Below are 17,705 nucleotides of genomic sequence, written 5' to 3'. Positions count from 1 at the left end.
AGTTTTGTTTCCACCTCGTAAAGTCCTCATAGCACTGATGAGGAAGACAGAACCTGAATGCGCATTTTTGGAAAGCACGCTGAATTATCCTCTGGAAAAAGCAAGTCTCTGAATGCAAGAGGCTGCTTCGTGCTAGAGTTAAGAGTACAGAAACCCACATATATGATACTTCATTGCTCCGTAGCCAATTTTGTTGATTAGAATCATTAGGATATGAGAAGAAAATAGTTAATGTGCTGTAACCATTCTGCAAATGTTAGAAAATCTGCAATCATATGAAACTAATTTTAAATTAAATGGGATGGTCTACAAATTACGTGCAAAGGATTGCTACAAAAGGCACTGAGACAGGCAGGCAAGCAACACACAGACCAATACCCTGCCCAGGACAAAGGGTGGCTAGGAGAACACAGGTGGCTCACATACCCAAAGAAAATTACTTCTGAGAACCGATGTGAAATGAATGCTGACTAAATTTCAGCCTTCTGAAGGCTCACTCAATCTTGACTTAGTAGGGTGCCAACATTACCACCTCTGGAACAGACAGCAGGAGGATGGCCACTGGCCACAGGGCTACCTTCAACTTGAATGGATGTGGGGATGCGAGCTCGCTGCAAACCCCTTCCGTGAGTGGGAGCTGATCAGCCAGCAAGGCCCTGGGGAGCTACAGGTCCTGGAAGCTTCCCTAAACAGCCTGCTCCCACGTTTGTCGCCTGTTTATAAAAGTTTTTCTCACCTCAGCTCTGATGTATGCAGCACGTGATGTGCAGCCACATGGAGACTTCGGGGCACAGCTCAGATACGCCAGCAAGAAGCCCATTTTGTCCTAAGAAAAAAACAGGGAGGAGTATTCACGCGCCCCTTTAAAATATCAAGGCAGAAATTATTAGTTGGCAAGACTACGACAGCAAAGCAAACATAGACTTTGGGACTGTTGTTCTGTTTTTTTCCCCCCCCTTTAAATCATAAATATGTTTGAAAACAAAGCAGAACACAATGAAAACAAATATACAGAAGTAGCACTTGCCAGAAGGTCCAGTGTTATACTACGGTGTTTCACCCATTTTTCGACCCTCTCGTTTCTTGCCTGATTTGTACAGTAATGTTTTTCTCCCTCTCTCTCTCCAGAACTCATGTTATAATCCTGCCTTGAGATGCTCGTCTATGAGTCCACCACTCAACAAGCCATTTATCCTACTGTTCAAACATCCATCCAGACCTCGGGAGGACGGTGAGGAGCGGGAAGGGAGAGGAGAAGGAAGCACTTCTGTTGCTTTAACACTGGTTATAAACTACGGAGGGTGCTGACATGCATCAGGGAAACGCCTCGCACTCCTGTCCCTTTTCTCCTCTCTTCCCCAGGAGCTGTACTTCTGAGAGAGAGCTGCTTTTCAAAGACAACGTCATTTAGGGTCTTCAGCTAAAGGAGAATTGTGCGTGTTGAGGTCCTTAGCAGTTGGTCTGTTACCCCAGCAACAGATTCCGATCCTGGGGAAAATGAGCTGAAGTCTAGAATAAACTACTCCCCTCACTGGAGCATCAGAAGTGCCAGTGTCATCAGCCCGACCCCTGCCACACGCTCTGCCCAGCCCACCTACCTCTCCCCTGCCTGACCCTGCTTCCCCCACCAGCATCCAGGAAAACCTGTGCCCAGAAAGCTTCCTTCCCTTTGCGACCACCTGCCTATTACTTAGCAAAGCACGTACCTGTTAGCAGCTATTATCAACAGATTATTCTGATCAAACACCAAAAAAAGGATTTTCTGGAGCCGATTGCTATAAGTGCAATCTCTCCTATATTACCTCTTCCAAACCATCCCCTTCCTTTCCCACAGACCCATACATAACTCACAAAATGAAAATATCTTAAAAGGCAGCAATTTTTTTTATCCACTCCATCCCTTCTATCTCCCATCTGCTTCTCCAGCTATTGGACTGCAGTAAAATCTGATTTTAAACATGAAGCTGACACTGTAGTCTCATTCCCTTCAGCCAAAATATGAAAAATAAAAAGCAACCCATATAAATATTTTATCACAGCAATAGATAAATCTATCACAATAATGATTTTGACAAATAAGCAAAAAAATGTCGAGGTTTACAGCAGTTTAATGAAGGCTCTTGTACCAAATCTTGAACTCGAAGTTACAGAGTTATTGAAAAAAATAACTTACAATAAAAAAGCTGATGAGAATTGCCCATCTAGACATGGAATTAACTGCGTTTGAACGCTGTGCTTAAATACTCACCACACAATAGAAACGAATTTAAATCACGACTAAGGTACACACAATTCACTTCCATTCTGTTTTCAATTACATGCATTCAGCATGTAATTTAACCCCTGGAAGTTACTCTGAAGAACACAGAGGTTTGGTGGGGTTTTTTTGTTTGTTTTTGTTTGTTTGTTTTTTTTTTTTAAATACTCACTGGAAATAAATACCACTTAAAGAATACACGTGGAGTGCAATAAAATGGACACTTAGGCACTGGTACAGTCTAGCCATCTTCATCCCTCTACAAACTACAAGACAAGAAGTTTTAGATCACAGATGGAGTGGAGAGCAGGGCGAAGCTGTACAGGCAGCACAACAGGTTATGTACTACACAAGAGCACATCTGCAAAAGGTCCCAGGAGATTTTTGTTGAAGATGCAGCGTATCCACACCAGGTATATTGTGAAGGGCTTAATGTTTTCTGAGAAGGTGTGATTCTGATGGGACAATATATAAGGCATGTAAGTGTTTTCCCCTTGCTCTTGTATCCACACTTCGTATTTCACTTCTCTGACCTTGAGATACTTCAGGTTCCAGGGGATCTGCCAGGACACGGCAAGCTTAGCTTCGCTCGTGCCCTGGACAGAGGCTTGACACTTGGCATCCCTCACTTTGCCAGGGTAGAGGCTACCAGACCACTTCTGCTTCTTGGGCCCGGGCTTAGACTTCACCGTCTGCCTGATCACGTGGATGAGAGACGGGATGTTCACCTTTGTGTCCTGGTAGGCACGGAACAGCCACTCGGGGTTGCGGCAGCAGAGGTGCCGCGGCACCTCCGTGCTTTTAATGATGCGCTCTTGCTCAGCTTTGTCCAGATGAGCAATCCCACCCTGATCCCAAGGTCTGTCCGGGTAGGTAACGGTGTCTTCCCTGTCGGTGTTCTGCCAGGCAACGTACTGCAGGTCCATGCCAGGAAGCGTTGCCAGGGTTTTGTAAGGGGTATAGTGTTCAGGGTTGATAGCATAAGGAAAGAGCTCCACCACCGTGGCACCTCTTGGCAGGAAGAGAGACATGACTAATTGGGCCCCGTGCATGCTGACCAGCATGGACGCGTTGCTGATCAACCGGACGATGTCAGAAAACGAGTGCTCCTCCAGAGAGACGGTAATGGTTTTCATCTGAAACTCCTGAGCGAGAGCCAGGATTAGTTCTGCCTCATTTAGGATTAGTCTGTTGATCGTTCGACTGAACACTACGATGTACTCCTCACTGGAGCTTTCCTCCAAGCTGATGTTCAGCTTCTGCATCATGAATTTGGTGAACTGCCTGATCTCATTACCAGAAACCAAGATGTTAGCCTTCGGCCCTTGCGGCTGCACAAATCCATACTGGTACCAGGTGGTGATTTTGGACAGTCCCACGTATGATTTGGTAAAGCAGAGGAGCCTGCCCAGGGTTTTAAGCTGCTCCCTGAGGAGCGGCTGCTTGTTACTCAGTAACTTGTAGAGGTCAAAGTGAACACCTTCACTCCACCCTTCCATGAAGAAGAGCCGTGCCTCCAGATCTAAATCCGAGAACTGCCGCATGGTGTAATAAATGGGGAGCAGGTCATCATGAAAGACGTGCATCAGGTTGTCTGGGTTGAACCTGTTAGCTATCAGCGCCACATCAGGCACGAAGACCGGCTTTGGCATAAATTTCAGCGCAGCAGCTGGCAGCTCCACAAAGTTGAAGTACTGGGTGTTGTGATCTTCCACCGAGGAGAGGTCGAGCAGAGCCGGCTGGAACCTCCGGGAGCCCAGGTTGGGCAGCATGACTGAGGAGTTGCTGTGAAAGTAGATGAACTCCTCAGCCTCAGTAGAGTAGCAGAGGGACTCAAAGCGGCAGATGCGGTCGGTGTGCATCCTGCCGGTGCACACCATCTTGGTACCGTCCTCCACCAGTGCCTGGAGAGCTGCATGGTAGTCAATCTGAACCTGAGAGAGTTCCTGAGACTGACGCGTGAGAACCAACTCCTCTTCCACCATGAAGACATGCTCTCGCAGTCTGATGTATTTCCACAGCACAGCAGCGAGGACAGACACGAGCAGGGCATTAAACACAGCTGCTATGTTCATTCTGTAGTTAGATCCTAGCAAGACGACAGGTGGGGAATGCAATGGAGAGGGAACACATCATTAACACTCCTTGACATGGTGAGGGCAAATACCTGTGGAAAATGAAACGAGAAAGGTACCATTTAAACATCAGGTTTACAGCTCCACCATAAATCACATTTTATGGACTACTCGGAGAGAGTTTAGGCTTTGTTCGGTAATTTTTCCCCCTTCCAGGGAACAAGGGAAAAGAAGAAAAGAATGCCAAAGCATGACCCAAAACTGTAAAAAAAATAAAACAAACAGAACTGGGAGTTGCTCTGTGGGAAGGCTTCCTCTCCCATTTTCATTTCTACTCTTTTGGAGGAGAAAAAATAAGAGTTTGAAGATGAGCTCTGTGAAGGTTTGTCAGAAAAAATGGCATGTTCCCTGGGGCTCTGGCTCACTCTGCTCTTTGCAGACCACTCCAACAGTGAGGGGAAAGAGAGCACTGCAATCACCGGGCTACTCGCACAGGGTTTGGGAGACCTAGTTCCTTCTCTTGATCTGCCACAGGCCTTTTGCGCGGCTGCGAGTGCTCAACTCTACCTCTCGCCTTTACCGTGCAGAGAGTAATAGTACAAGGAGAATTTCCAAGTATAGATTTTGCTACAGTCCATTCCAATATGAAATGTGAACTGGTGAAAATAACATTCAATTTAATGTTATTGGGTGGTGCGGGGGAGGACTCGCAGGTCTATGGACTGCCCTGCGGGAGACTCCCAAGTCACTCGGTTGTTTCTTTGGCTGCACTTCGGGATCAAAGGCTAGGAGCTGCCATCGTCTTCCAAAAGAAATATTGGCACGGGAGAGAGGAGAGATCTGCTCTTTATGTTTCATTAAAGCAATCAAACTTTCATTTAGTGAGAGTCTGACTCGCACCAGCACTGCCAACCCTTATACAAATGGGAAGGTATTACATTTGAAGTGTTTCCAGCGTTGGTGTTTTCCCATCCCGACCTGAGAATCTTTTCTGTGCTGCTACAAGGCCTCCCTGTTTCTTTTTCTGTTATGGAAGAGAGCGTGCCACTGTTGTCTTTCTAGGTAGAAACACTACTGGCTTATATCAGAGTATTGATTATATTTTCAACTGTGAACTTCAGTTGAGATATTGATTCACCTACAGTATATCGGGGCTCCAATTTTCATTATGCATCCAGGTTCGTTGCTAGTCAGGCTGTAAATAATTGCAGCCATGACTCATGGGGAACTTTAGGAAAGGAAATTTCTGATTGGTATATACCCAAATAGACTGTTCCTAGCTGCAGTTTTTAAAGGCAGCAATTTAAACTCCCTTTGATGCAAGTTTGCAGGGCGGGAAAAAAAGCAATGTTTCAAGCACATGCTCTGACATCCCATGCAATAGTCCCTTAGCATTTTAACCCAGAGATGCTTGTTCTTATATGATAGGGTGGAGGAAGACAAGGCATATTTAGGGCCAATGCAAACACCTCCTCTACCACCAAGGGAGTTATTTTGAAAAGAGATATTGCAGCTTAAAAGCTGGATCCTGCAATCCGGTTCATGCAGCTTGGAATTGAATGGAGAACCATTCATGGAATTCAATGAAGTTAGAAAGTATCCCTACAGCTCATGAGATCCCAACAGCCTGCAGGATCCCTGCCTTGGAAAGAACTGCAGGTATGTGGGAGACCGAATAATGCCAAAGGAAGGAGTGCTAGCTGTAAGCCACACAGATTCAAGAGGTTGCCTCTGGGGATCTGCCCAACAAATTCATTTCAATTTCAGAGCAGCTCTAGCTACTCAGATGAAACAGAAATGAAGTCCACCTCCTTTGGCAAATGGTCTGAAAAACTGCCTCATTTAGCAACTCCCTAAAAGCAAACAGCAAATTAAAAATGCGGTGTTTTGATTTCAGCCATGGAAAAGGAAATGGGAAGGGAGTCAGAGTGGTCATCTAATTACCAGGGCAGGATCAGCTCTCCCAAAACCACTCCCAACAGATGCTTATCTATCCCGTTCTTACTACTCATTCATCTTTTCAGCCAGCCTCTAGCAAGAAAGTCATGAAAGACTGTGACAAACTTTTTTTCCTAACACCCTGCCTTCGTTTCCACCACAGCAATTTAAACCTGGTCTTGTCCCAGGTGTCACAGATCCTGCACGGACAAGTGATGGCTGTCACATCACCTCTCGATCTTTCCTTCTCTATAACAGGGGTTGAGTGCTGCTCCTGATGGCTTTGCAACTCTCAACCATGGCTGTTCTGTGACAGCCTCGAATGGAAACCTACAGGGGACAGCTGTATATCACTCAGGCTCTGCTAACGCAAACAAACTGGTTTTCAGGAAAATAAATTTTTGATGGGGACAGATCTTACTTTTTTGGTACCAGACTTCCAAAGCTTCCTTTTACTTCTTCACTGGTTTTGAAAGACATCTAACAATATCATCGAACTCTCCACATAACCTCTCCAGTACAGACCTCTCATCTTGCGAGCACAGCTGTAAAAGACTTCAGCAGCATCACCAAGGAAAGGACCGAGATCAAGCAACCACGTGCAAAGCCTGCTTGTGAGTACACAAAGGAGACCTTTAACAATCAAGTCCTCTGCCACAAGCACAAATGAAGGCCAGTCCACGGGCATTGTGAAAGTTAACTACTGCAGGTCAGAGAACAAAGAACATACAAGTTCAACAGACTCAGAGCAAGTTGTGAGAACTTGGCAGAGAGGGAAAACCACATGGCCTCTTTATTATTCCAGTACAGCAGGGAGAGTGTGCATGTGTGGGTGTTTCAAAGGCATCAGAAGCCAGCAGTCCATAAAAACACCACTGATACCACCTGCATTTCACAGGCATCTCAGTGGTAGAGAGTTCCGCCGACCATTACAAATCCCTTGAGCCTAACAGGCCTCCTTGGAAACAGCCTGTTCTAATGTTTCACCCCTGACTGATTTGTTCTCTCCCTTCCAGCCCCAAGGGAAGGGCATAAGAGGCACTTCAGAGATGCAGCCTGATGGATGCGGCCAACGTTCGGAGGTTAGCAATTTTCATTTCAGACTCTGCTACAGCAGTACCCACTAAATGGCTACAAATGAACAACTCAGCTTTTTAATAAAAATCACCTGCAAGGCCCTCCTCCATCTCTTCTTTCACTTCCCTGCACTTAGCTGAAGTGAGTGCATGTGCTTTAGCCAACCAGGTGTCAGGAATGAATGTTAAAAGCTAGCAATGCTAAAGGAATCCATCTTCATTCCTGTTCCTCGTTGCTAGTTTGTAAATCCTGGTTCATGCTGCTTGGCTGAAAGCTGCTTTTGATGGAAGTGAACAAGGGGATGTGGAAGGGGAAGGAAGATGTGTCACAGGCAAAACTGAAAGGAGAATTTCACAGGTACTCAGGGAACTGTCGTAATTCTTTGCCTGTTTTCCCACATTTTATCATCCACCTTTTTTTTAATCTGACACTTTCAGTGAACACAGACCTTAGAAAACTAAAATCTTTGGTCCTTCAGGGAGTGACGGAACATAAATAGTAACAAACCATCCCACTGTTTGCTTTTACATACCCAGGAGAGGCTGCACCAAAGTGCTAAAGGCAAGCAGTCACTCTCCACGTCCCCTCGTTCCTCAGTCCCCCAAGCTGAGATCAGTCATTAAGCCTTGTCAGCCGCGGAAGTCCTGGGATGGGAAACTTTCCCAGGAGGCAGCCTGTAAGTCTGAAATAGGTGACAATGTTTAGTCTTCCATCTGAAGAGAGCTGTTTTACAATATAAGAAACTTTCATTACTAAATGTCCCTCACAAAGTGAGTCTAGAGCTGCCACTCACATGCCTCCTCCCATGGTTTCATCGGAGAATGTCTTAAGAACTGGAAAGCACTTGCAGAAGCGGCAGGCCAGACACATGGCTAATTCCCTTAAGAGCAGAGTCCTCTGAGTTGCTTCTTTCTACATATAGGTCAGCACCTAGGCTGTTCACACCCCCAGCTGCCCACAGACTATCTCCTCCCCAGCCCTACGACACTCACCCACCCTCTCACTTCCCAGTGACAGGGGGATAACCACGGCTTTGCTCCACACGGGCAATGCGTCCCAGTTACCAAGGAAATTGCATGGACTGACACTTTTTTTTTTACTCTCTGCTTTGAAATGCTAAAGCACCATCTTTCAGCAACAGAAGACGAGACAGTTGAAAGGCTAAAGCATAGCCAGAAAAGACATGCACGTAAAAGCAGCACAGAGCTCCTGGCTGCCAAGCTGGCAGAGGGCAACCAGGCCCCATGGGAGGGCACGGGACGTGCCCCTGAGGGTTCCTGATGGGGAGACTGAAGTGGCAGATCTCCCCGGCAGCAACACTGACAGGGTGGCTGTCAGAGGTGGGGAGCTCCACACACACACACTGGTGCAGGGGCAGCGCAGGACTTTGCAATGGAAATAAGAGGATGTCCTGAGGCTGGCAGCTCAGCCACAATGCACGCCACTCCAGAAGCTAAGAGCCTGAGGGAGGGACTTTATTTTTCATTAGCTCATCTTTGCTCTTTTTCCAAAAGAGATCACGGGCATGAAGGGCTTACCCCATTCTCTTCCTCCATCCCCACTCATTTAGCAAAAAGGTTACAGCTTCATCCTCTCAGCACAGCTACTGCTTCTCTAACTAGCACTGACTACCTGTGAGCAGGTAAAGCCTCAGCAGGTGCTCCTGGCAGAGCCCTCCAGCATCTTGCAGGTCTGTAGTACTTTCACAGAAGTTTGGTCACAGTAGCGCCTTCTGCCTGTTAGCTGCCAGTCATCTGATGTTTTAAACATTCTCAGGAAGTGGGAAAGCAACAGGAAGCATAGATGGAGATGCTGTTCTTCATCTCTTGTTAACATGTCGAGGAGATCAGAGTGGGTGGGATGGGAGAGAAGGATTTCTACTAATAGGCAGTTGGCATAAAGGACTGTTTGGACTCATTTAAGAGACGAGTTCTGCTGTTCTTTTTTTAATTGTGAAGCTAGGGTAGGATGAATCACTACTTTATAGCTATTAATATGATGTACAGTGTTTTAAGTCTCTTCTCCATTTTAAAAATTACAAGCTAGGTAAGGAACTAGGAGAAAAGCTACAAAGCCCACACAACAAAGAACAAAGACACAAATACACACTGCTAAGACCCCCAAAGGAGAAAAAACAAGAGCTTGATTGGGGTGAAGAGCACATCTAAAGGGGAAGCACCTAGTCCTGCAGGTATTAGCAAAACAAGAAGTGCTGGCTTTATCTACTTGAGCCTTGCTAGCTTTTGTTACCAGCTGCCCAAGCACCTCCCAAGCCAATGCTCAGTTTTCCAAAGATACAGCACGCTAAAAAACTTCACAAAGTGTGTGTGTGGGGGGGGGGGGGGGAAGCACAGAGGACACACATTTCCAGAGAGCATCACCACTCTCTGTGCACAGAGAGAAGTGGCTCCACACACAGAGGCCAGCGTGGTTTTGGCCCAGGTGCCCGGGCAGGGCCTGCCAGTCGTGGCAGCAGTGTCCAAGCAGAACCGTCTCTGCAGTTCCCAGAAACACGGCACAACTGGAAGTGGACTGGTGCTGCTCCTGCCACAGGACAGGGAAGGATTTGGGGCAGAGCCGCACAGGCAGGCAACGGGCAGGGGACCCCAACCCATCCTGTTATGGCAACACAGTGGGAAGGGTGGGAACAGATATTCCCTCCTCCAGGACATTTTCCCCATTAGCACTCCCTACTCTGGATCCATCTCTTGCTACGCTGGCTTTCCAGGACCCGTAGAGGAAAAGAAAAGTGTGCAAACACGGCATTTCACACTCCCCCTGCAAAATGTCTTCTGTTCTTTCTCCCATCCCTGATGCAAGAGGCTTAGCTAAGGATGCAGTATATGTAACACATGCAGTTTTAAATACCTACTTCATTCATGCTCAAAGCAGAAGTTGCTAGAAGGCAACTTTCCCAATTGGAAGGAGGGGGAGTTTGGATTCGGCAGCCAAGAACTGGCTTTTATTCTCATCTCTGTCGCAGATTCCCACAGAACTACAAGCAAGTCAATCCCCACAGCCCAAAAGGCTGTTATCATCTTATTCACTGTATTTATTTGATGAGTTACATATATCTTTCACAGTGCATATCACATTAAAGAAAAGATGGTGCACTGAATGATTGATATACTGGAACATTTTCTTTGTAAAAAGCAGTGAAGTGTACAAGTGCTGACTTTTTAAACAGGAAAAGAGCAGATTCTTGAAGGGAGCAAACCCAGCAGTTAAAGATATAAATATCATTAATGATGCTGGATATGAAGAGGGGATATGAAAAATACGAATACCTTAACTTTGTAGTCTCAAGTAGAATTTTAAAAATAGAACTTTATTCCGAAAAAAAATATACCAAAATATAACAATATATTTTTAAACAAAAAAAGGTCTCACAAAAAAATTATGTATCTATAAACAGTTGTGATCAAAATTAGGTTTATCTTCAGTTTTTATGGCTTAGCATAAGTGAGGAAAAGAAAGCAAAACTGTGAATCTTTCTATGCAAGACTGCAACTAGGGAGGCTGAGGCTCTGTGCAGTGGTCCCTACTGCAAAATGTACCTTCAATATGAACAGGAGAATATTGGTGGCTACTGGACACCTACCAGTTGTACTTATGGATAGAAAAATCTAAGTTTTCCTCCATTTAATTTCAGAGTCTGTGAGAGCTAGGACAGGATGAGCTCCAACTTGACTTTCATGTTGACTAGCAGCCATTGATTTAATATTTGCTGATATTGCTGTCTGGATCTACAGAAGAACAGGTGAAAAAAAATTCTAACACTAAGCAGTCAATGCATATAAGCAAGCCATAAAACAGAGGTCAAAATATGAAAATAGAAAGAATACTTATTGGGATTTTAAGGTCCACATTTCCAAGATCTCATTTCCATCCAAAATGACATGGAGTATGAAGTCCTTTCCTCAAACAAAAACTAACCCTGATCTCCAGAAAATTCCCCTAAATAAGATGCATTTCTTATAAACAAGCTGGAGATGGGAGATGTAAGAAAAATAAGCTCAAAAAGAAAAAGAAGTATTTCTCTCAGCCCTCAATTCTTCACCTTCCGTCAGTCCCTAGCCTAAAGATGAAAACCCAAGGTACTCCACCATGGCTAGACAGAGGGGGAAGCTTAACAGACAGAGTTCATTCCAGCTGATCTTTGTTCGCCCGAGTTCACATTGAAACCTATCAGGTTATATTGGCATTAACAGCAAAGTCATGTGAGTAAAAAACCTCTCCTTTTGCCTGGTCTCTTGCTTTTAGTCTGTAAGCAAGATACCTTTGTCAGAAAGAAAAACCTGTCAGAGAGCCACAGGTTTATCTTACTTCAGTGGTCTACCTAAAGCTAAGGCAGAGTGGGGGTGGCTGAAGGGAAAACCTACTAATGCTCCAAAAGTGAATTTAAAAGAACATGATGCGAAATCCCAAAGTACTGAACAAGATGAGCTTCAGCCACTCCAACTATGCCTTTGGGCTTTAGCTCTAATTTGTTATTCTCTGTATTTTATCCCTCCTTTTCTTCTCTGTTCTCTGAGGGGAAGAATACCTGTGTTATTTGGACACTGGGACTGGTGCTTATCAGCATTTACAGCCCGAGCTCTCCCCGTTTCCCATCAGCATGGTGCCGAGACCACTCCTGTGTGCTGCAAATTCTAAGCAGGAAACAAAATTGTTCGGAGCACAGCGCAGCCAATAAGAACAGTGAAAATCCTTCCTTGGTTACCACAAACTATACATTTGCATGTTTTGGTGTTGGTTTTGGTTGGTTGAGGTTTTTTTGTTTGGTTTGGTTTTTCTGTTGTGTTGGGTTTTTTTTTTTTTGTTTTTGTTTTTTTTTTTTTGGGGGGGGGGGTGGGGTGGTGGAGGGAGGGGAAGTGGGATTGAGGGGGGTGTTGAAAAAAAAAAAAGTAATCCCAAAGCAGCACCTGTCCAGTAAGAAATAAATTTCTGAAAACCTACAGAATTTAGTGCAGATCAAAGATATTTTCCCCGTGAGACTTTTGTTTAAAAATGATAAAGCAACCCACCAGTCAAACAAAGAGGAACTACAAAGACCTGGGATTACAAATGAACTACTGACATCCTTCCCACACCTGCACAGCCATCGAGGATTCACTGTGAAGTTGTGGGGGGAGCAAGGAGATAGCATCAAAAAACATGCCACTTCCCCCCCCTCCCCGCAAAGTACACCGCAGCCAGGGGTGCCAACAAAACTGAATTCAGAGCCGTATGTGATCAGCACAGCAAACAGAGCACGGTTACAATAACACCCAGTAAAGAAACACAGTAATTCAGAGCATCTGCAACCTTTTTAGTCTTGGAAGTACTATCACTGGTAGGTTAGTGTTTCAGCACATGCACGCATACCTGGTGTTGCTAAATAACAGGAAATTCTATCCAGTGCCCCTCTTTCACAGGAGAAAGAAGAAAGAAGACACCTTAAAGCTACGCTTTGCAGGGGAATGAACACTCTCCAGTCCTCTTCTTTCCCCACCACCATAAAGAAAAAGAAAAAATCGTGTCTAACAGCTCTCAGCACAGTAACCCGTGCACCGTCTGCAGACTCAACTACCTTTCTCCCCCAGGTCTGAGCATGCTCCGTCTGTCGGCAGTGTCCTATCGCTCCAGCTGGCTCACCTCAATTTGTTAGCCTCCCAGAGGTCAGCCTTGCATGCAGGATGATTTGCTGCAGTATTCCTGCAAATCCCCAATGGGCGGCCACGCTGAAACAAACACCATCGTGCTGTTTCACAAAGCTGAGCATGTCTTGGGAGACAGCCGGCAAACTGGTTGGGGGGGTGATGCATTTTAGAAATCCTGCTTTTGAATATCATTATTGCCACTACTATTCCAAACACTTCACACAAAAGAACAAAACAATAGGAGAGAAAGGAAAAAAGTGTCCCTTGCTAGAGGATGTGAAAGCCATTCGGTATGCTTTCTAGCAATTCCCTTGGCACCAGGGAAGTGATTTCCCAGCTGTGATGGTCAGCAAATGGTTTAGTATTGAACAAGGCTGTGAGTGCCCTCCTTCAGAGATCCAGGGAAGCATATTTTCAAAATGAAGTTATCTTTTACAGTGGAAACAAGTCATTCCTAAATACAAAGGCACTAAAATGAGTCAGGAGCTTATTAGAGAGTCTCTTGCTGCCTACAAGCTGAAGGTCATGGAGGTGAAAGTGTCTTACACCAACCTTCTCAGCAGAGCTGGAAACTGCCAGCTTCTTGAAGATGGCAAACCAGGTGGTACTGACTGGGAACAACATTTCAAGTCCTAATCCCACAACTGGATCTACATGCAGGATCAGAAGAGCAGCCCAGTCCTGCCCACGGGACCCATCAAAAGACTCATGGCTGGAAGTCACTGCACTGCACACAGTTATTAGGAGCGAGATGCCAGCCCTGTAGGGACATACTTGCAGATAAATCACAAGCAAACATACCCGGCTTGCTGCAAATGTCTTGTCTGTATATTTGCAGGATACATCCTGTTGATTATCTGGGAGGCTTTTTCGTCTTAAGTGAGACCTAACAGGTGAAATAAGAATGATGAAAAAGAGGAAAAGTTCTCTAACACCCACATGTACACACGTCTACACATTTAAACTAGAGTAGACTATTTCAGTTGGAAGGGACCTAAAACAATCATCTCATCCAACTGTCTTACAGATACTCTCAGATGAAAAGCAACCATTTTACATAAGGAAAAAGAGGAAATAATCCCTAGGTTTTTGCTCATGGCAGGAATTATCCTCGCCACAAAAATGAAGCAGCTCAAATGGGTCTGCACTAAAAAATGCCATTAGGTAAGATACAGGGTATTCAAAACTCTCACCTAGGAGACTCTGGGACAAGGGTTAGTATGTTACCGAAGCTCTCACTCTAAATATATGTCACACACAAGCTGGTGTCTCCAGCTTCTTACCCTCCTCAGATCATGTGGGAAGTCATCTGAGGGAGGGGATAAATGGATTTACAGCACTTGTGGTGGTTCACTGCACTATGGAGTCATGCTGCCTGGACTGGTTACTGTTGACCAAGCCTACAGTCATTCTGTCCATGAACATCTCCTGCTTACTGGGGGACCCCAGTCCCAAGAAACCCCCTGTTTCCACGCTGAAGGCAAAGCAGCCCTGCCAAATTACTCAGTGGTAAAATGACAGGCTGAAGCATTTGCAGAGCAGTGAGTAGCAATACATGTTGAATCACAGTAGCAGTAGACCACAGTACCAAGTACTGCAATACCCTAACAGCTTTTGGGGCAAGGATCCACCGGTGTTTCAAGTTGTTACAGGTGACTGGCCCCTCATTCACCACCAAGTACCCTGACCTTACAGAAGTCAGGACTCCCTCCTAGGGAAGGCCACTGCATGGGGACAACCTGCAATCCAGGATGACACTTTGGTACCTCCTCTTCCCTCCCAGGACACGGATCCACTGCCTCAAGACAAGTACGTCCCTCACCCAGCTTCTCCTGCCTGCCGCAGCCGAGGCAGCGCTTTCTCTGATGTAAGATGAAAACAGGGTAGTCCTGAGGCAGAGAGCTGGCAGAACTGAGAGGCACAAAGCAGCCCCAGGAACGTCATGACTTGTCCCTTGCAGGGGCTAAGACTACTACCCTGAATACAGCCACCGTCAGAGCTGAGAAATGTGGGTGTCATTCAGCATCACACATGCTTAGAATCACAGTAATACCAGGGAATTTATAACCTTGGGGTTCTGACTGCCAGCTAAGAGCCAAATTCAGAAGAAAAATAAGCTGAAAGAAACAAAGAATAAACCCAAATAATATTCTGCAAAAACAACAAAAGGTTCTTGACAAAGTTAGACCTTCAAAAATGAGCCTGCCAACATGATGAATAAACACAACTGTTGTATCTACTAAACTAGGGCATCACGGAAGTAAACCAGACATTTTCTCATCTCCTGTGCTGGAGTGCTGCTTTTACACCTCTGCCTTCCTGGTATAGAACAAGCAATATGGTTCTGGCCCACCTGGAAACACTAAAAACCACTAGGATTGACAGGACAAGGTGCCATCTACCTCAGTGCTCTCCTTTCCCAGCCTGTGCCACCTCTTTCCACCAACTCAAGGTGGATTTTGGACTACAATATGAGTCTATGCCTGTCCTGAGAGGATCTCAAAGGGACACTGGTCAGTCACAGCTGCTTGCGGGAAATAATTTTAAAAAAAAGAGCAAACAGAAGAGATCACCTCCTCGGCAGGCCCACCCAGTGTCCCCAGCCTATCCTATCAGGACTAAGGATAACCAGAGTCACCCTTTTCTTTTTAGCTCATCTCACTGCCCCCCGGCCCCTCTGAATGCAAAGGTGCTGCCTCATGTGGAACAGGTCAAATTTTTTTTCTCAGAATTTTCAAACTTGGGGAGTGGAGTTAGATTTGCAGCTGACTTCACTTGAGAAAACACATTCTGACTTTGTGTTTTCTGCACTTTGGAAAGCTCTACTGTATGACCTAGCTTTCACTGATGCTAACGGGAGCCTTTCCACTAACTTCACAGACCTTCACCTCTGGTTAGGGACTTTATCTGTGGGGACCCCTGATAACCCATATAACCATGCTGGGCTCCTTATCTTAGTCAAGCTTTGATTTTAATGGAGAAGAAAGTACAACATTTAAAGACTGTTCTTCTGTTTGTGAATAAGCTTCTTCTCTACCTGTGGAATGAGGCATATGCATAGATTTCACAGGTGTAATTTATCACATCACATGGAGTTGGATGGTTTAATCCTAATTTTGAAGAGGGTCCTATTGTCAATCTGTCACACCACAAAGTAACTGAACAAAACTGCATCAATAAAGAGGGGAAAAGAACATAATCAAATAAATCCAGCAACTCTGAAATAATTACTGCCTACTACTACTGCAGCATAAGGCACCAAGTGTGGTAAGCCCAAAATCTTCTCAAAGAGCCAGCACCACCAGCCTACTGCAAGTCAGTGAGGTTTGAATAGGTTGTCTTGGCTCAGAACTAGAAGTCTGATAAATATTTAATACCCCTCATAAAATTGCAGCCTCTAAAAACAGCACCACCAAAGAAAAACAGTTAACATTTTTAGAACTGCTAAAAAGCAGTACAACACAAACAAAACTCATCAAGCTAGCAAAGAAGTCTGAATAGATCCCTCTTGGTTCAGGACTGGCAAAGAGCAGGTAAATCACTATTTACTGAATCTTTGCTTTGCACATATAGGTTGCAGGGGTGCCTGCGTCACTCCAAGTCACAGCATTTATTATTTATAGTCCCAGAAGTACGTTCTATAAGCAATTGTTCTTCCTGCAGTGCTTTTGAACCAAAAGTGTGTCTCGGTTTGAGAGCACAAAAAACTTTCATGCTTGAACTGACAAAAAAAAAGTCCTTGTATTGATTAATACATAAGGAGACAAAGGAAGCACTGGGTTTCTGGACACCAGGATCGGGACTCCATACACAGAGGATAGCATTTTGATTCTGCAGAAGATAACACTAAAACTGATGTCAAAGTGACCAGGACTTCAGCCAAATATTGAAAATTCCTAAGCAATAATATATTTTGAGAGGGGAAAAAGGTACTTTTTGAAGAGTATCTCAATGGCTAAACATCACTTTGCTCAGCTGCTTCAAGCATGACATAATCCCAGGCTTAAGAGATGTCGGATGCAAGTTTTACATAAATATAAGTTTTTAAAAAGTGTAAGTATGATTAAACACGTTTTACACACAGAGGTTACATGTCTACATCAGCCTGACAAATTCATAGATATTTATTCTCCTCCACAGATACGTGCATATTTTATACCTATAAAATATATACTTGTTATGGAAAAGCACACTAGTTATCTGAATTTGTCATATGCTAATCTATTCACTCTTAGCAATCCCTTCATCCCCATTAGGAACCACCCCAGCAGCACTGCAGGGACATAGTGCCCTGCTCCTGCAGCTGTATGCAATGTCTGTTTAGCTGAATGGCATGGGAGAGTCACCGGCTAGTTCACAAGGCTGGAGATGGCTTCAGTAGCTGTTCTGACTCAAGCTAGGTGTCACTTGTGCTCTCTCAGATTCCCATTTTGTCATCAGTAATGACAGGTCAGCAGGGTGACACAGACAAACCAACTCCCTCTCCTATAGCTATGCCAACTGCGTACCTGTATATGTAATTAGTGCCACTGTGTCTGTAAAGGAAGCAGAGGTAATTCATGCTCATAAGAGCACCTTGGTAAGTAAATGATGTTCACCTAGCGTGACATGAGAAAGCAAAGGTAAAACACTGCCTGTGAGACCCCTGGGTATTGTTCATGGCTCACAGCCTCACCTTGGTGCTTCTCACAGCCCACTACTTGTTAACTATTTTTG

At 45.0% G+C, this 17,705-nt stretch overlaps 1 protein-coding gene across 5 annotated transcripts in view; it reads right to left on the bottom strand.

Moving 5' to 3' along the window:
* Positions 1-2,090: 2,090 nt before the first annotated feature.
* Positions 2,091-17,705, bottom strand: part of POMGNT2 (protein O-linked mannose N-acetylglucosaminyltransferase 2 (beta 1,4-)) — a 33,035-nt gene continuing 17,420 nt past the window's right edge. For 2 of the 5 annotated variants that reach the window (XM_032991255.2, XM_032991259.2), the window contains one exon: positions 2,091-4,424. In XM_032991255.2, the coding sequence (XP_032847146.1) occupies positions 2,596-4,332 (1,737 nt within the window). In that variant the 5' untranslated portion in view covers positions 4,333-4,424 and the 3' untranslated portion in view covers positions 2,091-2,595. Of the gene's footprint in view, positions 4,425-7,879; positions 7,949-12,714; positions 12,931-13,790; positions 13,814-17,705 lie in introns of those variants that run through there. The other 3 variants (XM_032991257.2, XM_009967588.3, XM_032991256.2) reach the window with 3 other exon arrangements.

The sequence above is a fragment of the Tyto alba genome, unplaced genomic scaffold (assembly GCF_018691265.1).
Source record: "Tyto alba isolate M040663 unplaced genomic scaffold, T.alba_DEE_v4.0 Super-Scaffold_46, whole genome shotgun sequence".
Classification (NCBI taxonomy): Eukaryota; Metazoa; Chordata; class Aves; order Strigiformes; family Tytonidae; genus Tyto; species Tyto alba.
The sequence above is the reverse complement of the archived record's forward strand: the minus strand, read 5'-3'. Positions and strand labels throughout refer to the sequence as shown.